Source organism: Meles meles, chromosome 15 (assembly GCF_922984935.1).
Source record: "Meles meles chromosome 15, mMelMel3.1 paternal haplotype, whole genome shotgun sequence".
Classification (NCBI taxonomy): Eukaryota; Metazoa; Chordata; class Mammalia; order Carnivora; family Mustelidae; genus Meles; species Meles meles.
In genome coordinates this window covers 39,939,377-39,953,372 of record NC_060080.1, presented here as the reverse complement: position 1 = coordinate 39,953,372, position 13,996 = coordinate 39,939,377, and the positions used below count along the sequence as shown (strand labels likewise).

Here is a 13,996-nt window from a genome sequence, read left to right as displayed (position 1 = left end):
AATGATGGTGTAACAGGCTACTTTTTTCAAGTAGCTTTTTCTACATTTCAGACTGTTTCCTTTGGCTGGATTCCCAGATTGAGGGGAATCAACATATTTATGGCTCTAGATATATATTCTTTGTCCACTATTTAGTTCTATTTTGAACACATAGCTTAAGTTTAAACAAAATTCTAATAAATTCTGGACAATTACTTAAAACATCATCATTCACTTCCAAGAGAACTTCAGATGGCTTATAAGATGAAGACAAATAAACAGAAATAATAAAAATAATAGAAATAGAAATAATAAAGCAGACAAATACATACAGCCAACTAAGTCAGGGGCCAGCAAACTATAGCCTGTAGGCCTCATCTGGTCTACCACCTGTTTTTGTAAGTAAAGTTAATTGGATCACAGTCACGCTCATTCACTTATGTTTTGTCTATGGCTGCTTTCATGCTACAATGGCAGAGCTGAGTAGTTGCAACAGAGACTGTTATGACCTGCAAAGCCTAAACTATTTATTGTCTGGCTTACAGAAAAAGCTTACCACTCCTTGAACCAAACAATCCATACTTATAGATTTTAATCTTAAATTGCAAAATTCCCCATCTATTCTGTTAAACTGACTTCCACTTCTGGCCAAGCTAGAGCAACAGTGACCCAACGACTCTTCCACCAAAAACAACAGCAAAAGCAGACATGATCATGAAACAATGGTTTTTAAGACAGTGGACACCAGGCAATGAAGGACAGTGATCAGCAAAGACAGCAGACTTGAACTATTTATTAACTGACATTTTTAGAGCACTTCATTTAACAATAGCCAAGTATACATTATTTTTATGGGCTCACAATATTTACCAAGATACACCATAGTAAACATAATCTCACACACGAACATCGATAAATTTAAAAGAATTCTAGACACCCAACATATGTTTTCTTGCCACAATGAAATTAGATTGGAAATCCATAACAAAGATAACTGGAAAATCTCTAAGTATGTGGAAACTAAATAATGGACTTTTAATTAGCTCATGGATCAAAAAGAAATCAAAAGGCAAATTAGCAAGTATTTGAATGAAAATGAAAATACAATATAATAACTTAAGTGATGCTGCTTAAGCAGAATTTAAGGGGAAAACTTATGAAATGCCTATATAAAAAAAAAGGGAAAAAAGGTCTCATATAAATGATTTCATCTTCAATCTAAATGATGAGACAAATAAGGGCAAATCAAACCCAAAGTAAACAGAAGAAAAGAGAAATTAAGATCAAAGTGAAATCAATGAAATAGAAAACAGAAAAAGAGAGAAAGTCAATGAATGCTGGTTCTTTGAGAGCAAAACTAATAAATCTCTAAGCAAACTGATCAGGAAAAAAGAAAAAAGACACAAATCAGGGAGCCTGGTTAGCTTCGTCAGTGGAGCATGTGACTCTTGATCTCAGGGTCATGAGATTGAGCCCCACATTGGGCATAGAGATTGCTTAAAAAAAAAAAAAAGGAAAGATTTAAATCACCAATATCAGAAATGAGAGAGCCGACCCACCTATAAATTCTGAGGATAGAAAAGAATAGTAAAGGAATATTATAACTTTATGCCTATAAGTTTAAAAACTTATGAGAAAAATTCATCTAAAACACAAAGTACTGAGGCTCATTCAAGAAGAAACAGATAACCTGAAGAGCCCTATATGTATTAAAAAGATAGAAATCTAAGTTAAAAAAACCTTCCTATGAAGAAAAGTTCATTCCAGATGGATTCATTGGCTAATTCGACCAAACATTTAAGAAAAAAGATAATACCAATACTATACAAACTTACAAAAAGTTGAAGAGGAAATATTTCCCAACTCATTCTACGAATCCTGCATTACCCTATACCAAAACCAGGCAAAGATATTATAAGAGAAGCAAACTATAGATTAATATATGCATATCTTAGAGATATTGTGGGGTGAGTTCCAGACCACCACTATAAAGCGACTATAAAGATAAAGTGAGTCAAATGAAGTTCTAGTTTCCCAGTGAATACAGAAGTTATGTTTACGCTGTACTGTAGTTTACTGTGTGCAAAAGCATTGTGTTTAAAAAGCCAATGTATATACCTTAATTAAAAAATACTGCTTCACTCCTATGTGGAATTTAAGAAACAAAAGAGATGAATATAGGGGAAGGTAAGGAAAAATAAGATAAAAACAGAGAAGGAGGCAAACCATAAGAGATTCTTTTTTTTTTTTTTTTAAATATTTTATTTATTTATTTGACAGAGAGATCACAAGTAGATAGAGAGGCAGGCAGAGAGAGAGAGAGAAGGAAGCAGGCCCCCTGCCGAGCAGAGAGCCCAATGCGGGACTCGATCCCAGGACCCTGAGATCATGACCTGAGCCGAAGGCAGCGGCTTAACCCACTGAGCCACCCAGGCGCCCCCCATAAGAGATTCTTAACTATAGGGTACAAACTGAGGGTTGCTGGAGAGGAGGTGGGGGGGGCGGGGTAACCGGGTGATGGGCGTTAAGGAGGATACGTGATGTAATTAACAAGCACTGAGTGTTACATGCAACTGATGAACCACTAAATCCTACCTCTGAAACTATTAATACACTATATGTTAACTAAATTGACTTTTTAAAAAATACTTTAGTGCTAAAAATGCTAACCATCATCTGAGCTTTAAGTTGTAATCACTAATCACAGATCGCCATGACGAACAAGATAATGAAATAGTTTGAAATTTTGTGAGAATTACCAAAATGTGACATGGAGACATGAAGTAAGCAAATGCTGCTGGGAAAATGGCACCTATAAATGCAATGAAAAATGAAACAAAGCATACAAAACTGCTTGAATGCAGGGGAGCCACAAACCTTCAAGGAGTAAAAAACACAGTACCTGTGAAGTTCGATAAAGCAACGTGTAATGAAACGAGGTATGCCCGTATCCCTCACAAACACAAGTGCAAAAATATTCTCAACCAAACTTGAGCAAAGTGAACTAAAAAATACACAGATGGGGTAATATCTCATGACAAGTAAGGGCTCCCCCGGAACTCAAGGCTGGGTAACAACGAAAAACCAGTCAGGCCGCAGGTGCGCAGACTTAAAGAACTACTGAGCAGGAAGAGACCTGAGAGATTATCATCCTGAGCCCTTTGTATTCTAGATGAAGAAAGGAGGCCCACAAAGCCAAGATCACGCAGCTGATGAGGAGTTAGGCCTTAAGGCTAAACCTGGAGACCCAGACAACAGTAGAAACACACACACTGCTGTATTTCATTATTTGATCGCCACATACACCATTATTTCATTACTTCGACAGGAAGCACAGCATGACCTCTTAGGAGATAGGAATCCTGCATCTGAATTCCAACTCTGTCTCCTATAGACTTGGGCATGCCATTGAAGTTCTCTAAGGCCTCAGTACCCTCGTCTGCTGAGTGGGGATAATAATGGTCTCCACAGCACGGGCTGGCTGTGAGGACCACATAACGTAACAGATCTACAGAGCTCCAGTAAGGTCCTCGGCCCCTCCCAACAAAAAAATTACTACTACAGCCACCAATACCACCGCCTCTTCCCACCGTATCTGCATTATGAGGACATCGAGGACAGACACTATGCAGTCCACTCTTAGCAGACACTCCCCTGAAACCACCCAGACTCAGGAAACCCATCAAAGAGAAAGTCATATAGATCATACAGGCATACCTTGGGTTCAGTTCCAGAACACCCGATTTGCCATTTCTCTACGTCTGGTCTGGACTCTACTGGGAATGAAATCTTTTATATGAGTGGCCTGTTTTCCTTTTTTTATCCTTTCTCCCAATTACCTGCTTTCCTGTCCACAGTGGAAAGGGCTTCAGGATGGCAGGAGGAAAGAGCTTCACACGCCCCACCTTGTCTATGAGTCCTCGGTACAGCAGCTCCATGTACTGCTCCCGAGTGAAAAAGCAACCTCGAATGGTCATGTTTGCACCCGAAACCATGTGATCTTGGATCAACCCCGCCAATGGTTGGCCATCCTGCAAACCAGAACAGGTAAGAAAGAAGGCAAATGTGAAATTACATTTCTAATTCTTAATCATCCGCTTGGAAGCCATGTACCAGCAATAGCGCTCCCCTCTACTCCTGTATTGTCCTGCCCACAGCCTCACTAGGCCCCAGGCTTGAGCCTCCCATCTGGAGAGCAAACTGCCTCCCAAAGCACGTGACCTGGGCTTCCTGACCAGCTTCCTCCTTTACCAAATGCCCACTGTTCTAGATCAAAACAGCTCCAACTCATCCAGTTCCCCAAGCCTTCTTTCCATAACCCCATCTGGTTCTAGTTACTACAGTGTTATTTTTGGCATCTTTGCATAAATTTGGCCTCACTGAAGTTTGCTATGTTCTTGCTTTTATGTTTTGGTTTTATGCTTTAGTATTTTTCACACATTTCTGGCCTGGTTTTCCGCTAAATCAGTCATGCATTCAGTAAATATTTATTGAGAGAATACTATATGCCCAGACATTTGGGCTAGTCCTCCAGTCTACTCTAGTGGACCAAACAGATATGATCCTTTATGGTGAGGAAGAACGAGAGAGTCAGCAAATGACTGGACAAATACATTATCGCAAAGAATTTTAAATATCTTGGAGGAAAATAACAGACGGGTCATCATATAGATTAGAGGTAGGGGGATGATCAGAAGGATCTTTCAAAGGGGCAGTATTAGAACCCTGAGTATTACCGATGTAAGCGTCAGCTATCTAAGGGGTAGGGGTTCAGCCAGAGGAACCTCAAGAGGGTTGAGAGGCCTTGCTGTGCCTGATTATGGAAAAAAAGAATGTGTCTCTTTACAATGCAGCACATGGTCATGGTGGGGTCTTTAATAAAGGCTGTTATCTACCAGATGCCCAGACAAGGGCTTTAATGTAAGCCCCAGTGTGTTCATCTCATTTGGAACTTTTTAGAGACTTTCTGAACCCCAGTCTCCTGCAGCTTATCTGGAGGTCTGTGTTCATGGCAACGTAAGGCAGACTAATGTAAAAATAGCTGCGCCCACTGACATGCTCTAAGCAGCAGTGTTTGCAAACTTTGCAGTGTTTATGAGAACTTGAGAAAAATCTGTGCCTGGGATCTAAAGATTGTTATCATTTGATTACTCGTTAAATACTATCCAATGTTATGGCCAGGTTTCATAACTAAGGCTAAAGGAACTCACAGATGCAGCCATGGAGAAGTGCCAGGAATTTAACCACATGTACTAATTCAAAGGATAAAAAGGATGCTTGTCAAATAGCATACATACTGTGGCAAGGCGCTCCACATGAACTCAAAGACAATTATTACAGACAGGCTGAATAGACAAAGCAAGGTCAGATGGTGCACACAGCCTCTCTTACAAAGGCTTTGAGTTAAGAACATAAATAAAAAATTATACTCTGCATCTTGTTCCAAAGACAAGGTCTTATTTTGCTTAGTTGGGGTGAGAGGGGTTTAACCCAAACCAGTATTACGCATTTGCCTCATCCCACAGTCTTTGGGGGGCAGATATAGATTTTTCTTTTTGTTTTCTTCCTTTAAGAACATAATTACAAGTTATATGATCTATTCAGTGCCTTCCCTTCTCTCCATCCAGATTTTTCCATGACTAGAAAATCACCTTCTTGGCTAAATTGCTTTCAATGCAATAATCATGAATCGTAGGGAGGAATGCTGATTAAAGCAATTTACGAAGGGACTACTTATAATTCTGGATTTCCCAAATCCTGCTTAGGATCAGAAAGACCATCTCTCAATCAAAAACCCAGATAACTGTTAGCTATCCTATTCCACCTAATATCACAGCAAAATGACATTACAATTAATGCCTTTGGTCAGGATGCTTTGAGAATTAGAGTATTCCAGGACTTGAATTTTCTGGGCTAAGTGGATGGAGCCAGGAGACTCTCAAACCTTGTTAGTAAAAAAAAAACAAACCAAAAAACTTTCCACAAGGCACTGGCCCTCAAAAAATACAAAAAACAGAAGAAAAAACCCACAAAGAAACACATCAATGAAAAGTTTAACTGTTTTCTCAGGAAAGAAAGAACTGGTATCATTCACTTCCTATTTTAAGTAAGAAAATACCATGCAACTCTACTAAACACATAAACAATAAAATAAAATGTACTTTAATCAGGTACTATGGTTAATCAAGGAACAGAATCTGGAAGCAGAAGAAATAGGTTAATAAACAAAGGGAAATACAAATAAGGGAAAAAACTACCCCCTCTCTCCCAAAAAGTGTCAGTTCCTGTTCTCTTTAGGACTTTATCACCAAAGTAGTTTAAGACATGTTGCTTTTTTATAAACATGAGCAAAAATAGATCCCATGCCTTGGCATTTACACTAAGGATTAAATGAAATTTATCAAGAATCAAGAACTCTGTGCCTCTGACTAAAGAAAACTGATGGAAAGTGAAGTGAACCCTTGGGTCACCCCTTGGAAGTTTCTTCCCCCCAAGAATGTAATCCATTGATGTAAGCTTACTTATCTGTGTTCTGCCTATCTCTTGACCTAAAATCCGTGGGTAGGCAAACATATGCTGAGGCACATCTGGATTTAAACAGCTTAGCCCTTTGAAGGACGCGGTGTAAGCATGAAGTCCTTGTAGGACTTTATTCAATCAAAATGAAGTATGGAACATTCAAGTTCATTGGTCTGAGAACCTCAGAGCACCCCAAATCCCCACTCCAACTCTCACTGCGTCCAGTGCCACAAGCGAACTATCTGGCGCTTCCTGGTGGTGTCTCCCGTGGGGAAATGAGGCCCTGCCACTCCAGTCAGAGAGCCAGTTCGGTCCTGGCATCCACTTACTGCTATGTGGCCTCATCCCCCACCTTGCCTGGTAAGTGAGAGTAATGACCCATGATGTACATGGACTTGGGAGTCAAAGGTGCTAGGTTCAAGTTCCTGCCTCATCGCTGGCTGGCAAGTTACTCCTCTGTGTTTCCTCTTCTGAAAATTTCCTCTTCTGAAAATTCCTCTTCTGAAAACCTATCTCACCAGGTTGTTGGGAGGGCTAAGAGAACGTCTGCAAACAGCTTAGAGCAATGCCTGCTGCTCGGGAAGTGCTCAATGGATGGTGGCTTTTTTTTTTTTTTTTTTTTTTTTTTAAGATTTTATTTATTTATTTGACAGCGAGAGATCACAAGTAGACAGGCAGGCAGAGAGAGAGAGAGAGAGAAGCAGGCTCGCTGCCGAGCAGAGAGCCCGATGCGGGACTCGATCCCAGGACCCTGAGATCATGACCTGAGCCGAAGGCAGTGGTTTAACCCACTGAGCCACCCAGGCGCCCCTGGATGGTGGCTTTTACTGCTGCCTCAATGACAGCCACAACTCTTATTTGTGTGAAAAGGCAAAAAATCGGGGCGCCTGGTGGCTCAGTGGATTAAAGCCTCTGCCTTCGGCTCAGGTCATGATCTCAGGGTCCTGGGATCAAGCCCCGCATCGGGCTCTCTCCTCAGCAGGGAGCCTGCTTCCTCCACTCTCTCTTTCTCTCTCTCTCTCTCTCTGCCTGCCCCTCTGCCTACTTGGGATCTCTGTCAAGTAAATAAATAAATAAATAAATCTTTAAAAAAAAAAAAAGGCAAAAAATCAATTTTCAAGTTACGAAAATTATTATTCTAACTTCCAAGGGACCTCAGTGGGCCTTTCATCCCTCCTTCCTACATTAGCCCCTTCACTAATCCAGTGTTGGCTGAAGTGGGCAGAGAAGGGAATGAGAGTTAAACTCAAACAGCAGCTTCCCATGCTCAACTGTGTGGAGAAGTTCCATTTCTTCTGCAGAAGCGGGGCAAGACCCACGGAGGTGGAAAGCAGCAAAGCCCCAAGTAGCTGGGAGCTCCCTGTAACTTTCTCTGCGTTCTCAGCAGGGTCCTGCTGCAAGTTCAGTGCCCTTTTGTCTTCTCCACGTGTAAACATGGACACTAACAGCACCTACTCCAACGGCTGCATGACAGTGAAAGGGGAAGCCTCCCAAGTACTTTGCTAGACAAAGTGCTTGGCAAATGGCAGCCATAACTCCATGTTACTATTACTACTGGTTCTTTCACATTCTACCACAACCCAAGTGAATGACGTATAACTGTGAATCACTGTGATGCAAACGGCTGATAATTTGAAAGGCTCCAGGCCTTAGGATGGGTAGTGAGGAGTAAGTGATGTCCGGAACATCCTCTATTCTATTTCCTGCAGTCTGGCTCTATCCCTACTCTGTTGTTCTCATCAACACTCGATGGCTCAGGCCACTGCCACTTAACAGAATGGGTCAGTTGGCCAGGCAAGGGGCAGGGAAGCTGAATCCTTCCCACGTACCCCACCAGACAGCCATGACCACATGGGTCTGCTTTTAAGGATCAACCTCAGAGAGAGAAAGCAGGCATTCAAAGAGAAGACACTTCTATGGGCTAGAGGGATCTCACTGTGGGCCTTCGCGATTAAGTTGTCTCTTAAAACTCATGCTTGTCAGAACTCAAAGGATCAAAGTCATCTGGGGATCAGGAGGACCATCACTGCCGGGATGCTAATGCTTGTCGGTGGCTAATACATTTCAAAATCCAAACGTAAGTCCGGCAGATAAGACCTATTACACAACTACTGGTTTCTACCCTCTGAGCAGCCAGAGAGCTGAAAGCCCCACCTGGAAGAAGCCAGAACCCTCTATGCCATGGGCCCCTGGCCCTAGAGCTACCCACTGACCCCAGAAGCTGGCAAGAGCCCAGACCTGAATTGCCAAGTTGTGCGATGACCACGAAACGGCCTCAAGGTCAGACCTACCTTGGGGACTAGGTACTGCTGATCTGTGCAGGCCAGGACATGGGCCTCAGCCCGGCCCAGTTCACTCTGGGGGAAGTGGGCATTCATCTCATCTCCATCGAAGTCAGCATTATACGCCTTGCAGTTAGCATAGTGGAGCCGTAGGACTTTCTCGTCCGGCAGGATGCGGGCGTGGTGTGCCTGGATAGAGGGTCTGTGCAGGGTGGGCTGTCGGTTCAGCAGGAGGATGTCCCCATTCTTCACATGCCGGCACACCTGCGGGCAGAGCGGAGGAAAGGGGGCTGGTCAGTGACAACTTCAGTATCCTAGAGCTCACCTCGGCCTGCTGTGCATGTGACTTCTGTCCATCTCATGTTTTAGTCAACCAAATCAAAGCGGCATTGTTAGTCTGGAGTGAGGCCCTAGAAATCTCTGAGAAATAGCTAGAAGCTCAACCTCGCCCTGATCCTGGCTCTGGGCTCAGAGATACAGCAGGAGAGGAAGCTCCAGACCCCTGTCTCGGAGTCTCTGTCTTCTTCTGAGAGACATGGCCTTTCCAGAGTCGTGGATTCCTCTGGCTATTAGGTCTTGGGAGACAAAGGGACACATGTGAAGACAGCACATCTGTATGTTCAACTGTGAAACCCCTGGTCTGAAAAGGCCTGGCAGACCTCTGGATCTGCGGGCAGACCCACAGTCCCACGTGGGTACGTGATCCTAAATGCAAATCCCACGTTTTAGAACGACTTCACCCAGCCTCAAATGGTGGAGCCAGCACTGGAACATAGGGCTCTGACTCCCAGTTCAATGCCTTCTGAAGACTTTTTTTTGCACTTAAGACATTAATAAGAAATTTAAATTGCCACAGTCTTTTGGGAAAGCCATCTGACAACAGATTTAAGAACATTTAAAACTCATTTCCTTTTGGCATTTCAGAGGGAAAAAAGTGACAATGTAAGGTTATACAAACATGTATGATTAGGCAGCAGTGTTTACAGTGGAAAAACCTGGACTAACTCGGGCTGCCCCACGGAAGTGGCACGGGCATATACACACTATGTACATAAACACACTACGGAATGTTATGTGATGATGAAAAAACCCGAGTTAAATCTATACTAGTCCCGAAGTGATGGCAATAACATATTCCAGTAAAACAACACCATCAACAAAAAATCCACGTGCCATCTAGGGTGACAGGATGAGGTAAATGAAAACCCAACGCCAATTCCATACATATCTATATCCATCAGGGAAAAGGCTCCTGGGATCCTTACCCAGCCGTGACCATGGATTCCATTGGGCAAGAGCACATGGGGAAGTAAGGCATAGAGTACCTACCACCTTTAACCTCCACCCATCGTAGTGTTCCTGTGACAATGAGCATGTATTACTTCCACACTTTTTTTTTTTTTTAAAGAGATCTTCAACCATTTTTAAGGAGAGCAAGAATTACTGCACAAGTGCTATGCTCACTGTGGCGGGAATTAGAAAATACGGACAAACTTAGAGGACAGATGGGGCGCGTGGGTGGCTCAGTGGGTTAAAGCCTCTGCCTTCAGCTCAGGTCATGAGCCCAGGGTCCTGGGATCAAGCCCCGCTTCGGGTTCTCTGCTTGAACTCTCTGCTCAATGGGGAGCCTGCCTCCCCCCCTCTCTCTGCCTGCCTCTCTGCCTGCTTGAGATCTGTCAAATAAATAAAATCTTTAAAAAAACAAACAAAATCTTAATCTCACAAAACAAACTGGGGGTTGCTGGGGGGAGGTGGGGTTGGGAGAAGGGGAGGGGGTTATGGACATTGGGGAGGGTATGTGCTATTGTGAGTGCTGTAAAGTGTGTAAACCTGGCGATTCACAGACCTGTACCCCTGGGGATAAAAATACATTATATGTTTATAAAAAAAAAAAAAATTGGAAGGGGAGGCGAACCATAAGAGACTATGGACTCTGAAAAACAACCTGAGGATTTTGAAGGGTTGGGGGTGGGAAGTTGGGGGAACAGGTGGTGGGTAATAGGGAGGGCACGTATTGCATGGAGCACTGGGTGTTGTGCAAAAACAATGAATACTGTTACGCTGAAAAAATAAATAAATTAAAAAATAAAATAAAATAAAAACAAACAAACAAAAAAAGCAAAACAACTTAGAGAACAGAACAAAAACCACAAGGAATTCTATTTCATAATGATGGCCACCATTCACACTTTTCCCCCTTACCAATATGCCACTGGTCATGGCCTCCTGACAGGACAGCACTCCCCACAAAGCTGATTTCAGTGGAAGGCTCATTAAGCCTCATTTTGCCCTTCAACTCCCCTTGTATCAACTACCAGGTTTCCTAAATGATGAACATGAATGTTATTTTAAAAAGCGAACGCACGAAGGCAGCTGCTGCCCCAACGACTCTGCAGGCCCCCTGAGCAGCCCAGAGCAGTTATGGGGCCTGCTCAGACCCCTCTCACTCAAGCTCCCCCAAATCACAGCAGGCAACAGGCTGGGAATAACAAATTATTCTGTCTGGTCTCTTCTTGTGTTGCCCATATTTATGAAGCTGAACCAGAAAGGCAGCCACAGAGAGAGGCCAGAAGTGAACAAAGATTCTCCCCATCCTACACACACACACACACACACACACACACACACACACACACACACAAACACACAACACACACACTTTCAGCTGAGCTGAAAGTTTCCTCCAGGTCAGGAAAGTAGGGAGCAAAACACTGGAATTCTAAAACGCAGTCCTAAAAGCACTTAGCAATGAGGCAATCTTCCCGCTCCCCAAGGAGTTCAAACCTACCCCTCTCTGCTCCCACATCCATGTTTCCAAGGAGACCCGAACTCCTGTGGACTCCCATGAGGGTCTGCCCAGGGCACATCACAGAGCCTGAGCTGACTTTCAAGGTCTTATTTCTTTAGCCTCTCCAGAGAGAAACTGCCCAGACCTGTGGCCCAGGCCCAAAACCCCAGGATGGGCCTCGGATTTGAGTCTCGTAAATTCGAGACATCCTCCAGCATAAGCAAACCCCACAGCTGGGAAGGCACGCAGGCCAGTCTAGCAGGCAGCGGCCAATCCAAACAGAAGCCCTGGAGCACAGAGAGCTCCGCTCGCCAACCCAAACCTGAGGCCCTTCCTTTCTCTGCTCTCTAAATAAATACTGCAGTGAAAATTAGCATGCCCCAGTGCCCGGGTCAGAGTTTGCAGAGCCAAAGAGCAGCTTCTGGCAGGCTGCTGCGCTGGGAAATGAGACTCAGCCATCCTGGCCACCTCCTCCTGACTTACAAGGCCCAGAGGAAGGGACAGAGGTTTCACACTCCCAGGGGAAATGGGTCCTGTCAGTCATCCCTTCCCTTCCTGCCTAACCTGCGGTGTGTCCTTCCGGGGACCCTGGCTCTCTCCCTCCTGCTCACGTCCTCCAGCCCTCGGGCCGGTGCCAACCTACAGACAATGTGTTAACCAAAGTCTTCTAAATACACAAATAAATTAGAAGTATACGTGCATGTGATTACATAAGTAAGCACTGTGTGTAATGTTATTGGAAAATAAAAATAATCATCCTTAGTCCCTAGGTCCCTAGGTCTTGATGTAAGAACTGCTTTTCCTTCATGAAGTCCCTTCCTGTCTTTGCCCATGGGATTACCAGGTCTAACATGGCCTTCCAACCTCAGAGCCTCCTGCACCTCAGCCTGGATCCATTTGCCCCACGGGGGTGCCCTGGGCACCTCCTCCACATTGGGAGCTGAGCAGAACACCCGGCCTGCACCCTCACAGCATTTAGCCACTGGAGGGAGGATGAATGGTGCACGCACTGTGACAACACAATGCGGTGAGAAGGGGGGGGGGGGGCTGAGAAAGGCTGAGGGTGTGGAGGGAACACAACGGGGACCTCATACAAGTTTTGAGAGCGGCAAACTATAGCACACAAGTGGGACACCTGCTTTCGGAAACAGTCTTCCGGGCACACGGCCAGGCCCATTCATTTGTGCACTGCCCATGGGGGCTCCAACACTACAAAGGCAGGCTCATCAGCTGCATCAGAGCCTAAAATATTTACTACCTGGGCCTTTGCTGGAGAAGTTCACAGACCCCTATCCTAGAGGATGAGGGCTTCACAGAGACCTGCAGGACTAGCGAGGATTGGCCGGGGAGACGGGGAGGACAAAGAGATGCAGACAGGGACACAAATGCACATGCGCACAGCCCCGACAGGGGCCAGCTAGAGTGTGAGGGGCGAGCTGAGAGGTGAGGCAGGAGGAGAGAGTGGGGACAGTGTGCCTAGGGCTGGAACTTAAGTTGGAAGATCAGCGACCGAGCTGACCACATTCGACCTTGCTGCTCTTTTCAGACACTTCCCAGGCACTGAGCCATGCGGGGCAGCGGGCCAACCTTTCCTCTCCTAAGCCCTGGATCTCCAGTCACCTCCGACCCTACAGACGTAACTAAGGCCATGTGAAGTTCTCCTTGCATTTGCCTCATCCCCACATCCCAGTTACATCAGAAACCTGGGATCGTTCTGCTTCTTTCAAATGCCCTTAGCTCCAGGCTTCGCTGCCTCATGAGAGCTCCTCATGAGAGGGACCTGGCTCCTCCCGCTGTTCAGACTGCTTTCCTGCGTCACCAGTGACCTTCACTAGGACAACTCAGATGCCCCTTCCCGTGGTTTCCTCACTCTTCTCAAATTTCACAAGCATCTAACAAGTGCCCCTTCGAGCTGAAGACACCCAGGGACTGTTCTTGACCTGGAAGAGCTGCACAACCACGTGTGGGAAACAGATGCTGATGTCAAATGAGGTGGCCCAGCCCCCCACTCTCTTCTCCCTCAGCTTCCCTGGTCCACCCTGCCTTCCTCCTGTTCCCGCATTTCAGCCCCAATGAGTCCCCCCTTTTTCTCTCCATTGTACTTTGTGCTCAGAGTTTAACACTCTGAAAATCCCATTTTCCTAACTCTCCGGCCCTTAAGTCCCACACACCCACCTTTCCCAAGACATGGGCCTTCAGACTCCCTACCACCTCACTTCCCAGGGGCTGCGTGCATCTCCTTCCAGGGCACTCCAGGGCTTCGTTATCCCCTCTTGTGTCTTCCACAGCCCCGACTCCCAAACTTTCTAAGTCCCGTCTGGCTCTCTCTCTGAAACATCCCTGCCATACCTTCCCTTCCCTACAGTCCTCAGGCTGGCTCACCTGCCTCCCGATGACTCCAAACCCTCCCGGCCTTCCCACCCTGCAC

General features: G+C 45.1%; 1 protein-coding gene across 1 annotated transcript in view; it reads right to left on the bottom strand.

The window, feature by feature from the left end:
- POLR1A (RNA polymerase I subunit A) overlaps nucleotides 1-13,996 on the bottom strand; it is a 73,493-nt gene that overhangs the window by 36,741 nt on the left and 22,756 nt on the right. The window contains exons 13-14 of the mRNA XM_045979335.1: nucleotides 8,790-9,044; nucleotides 3,819-4,010 (exon numbers count right to left, since the gene is read on the bottom strand). Coding sequence (XP_045835291.1) covers nucleotides 3,819-4,010; nucleotides 8,790-9,044 — 447 coding nt within the window. The remainder of the gene's footprint in view (nucleotides 1-3,818; nucleotides 4,011-8,789; nucleotides 9,045-13,996) is intronic.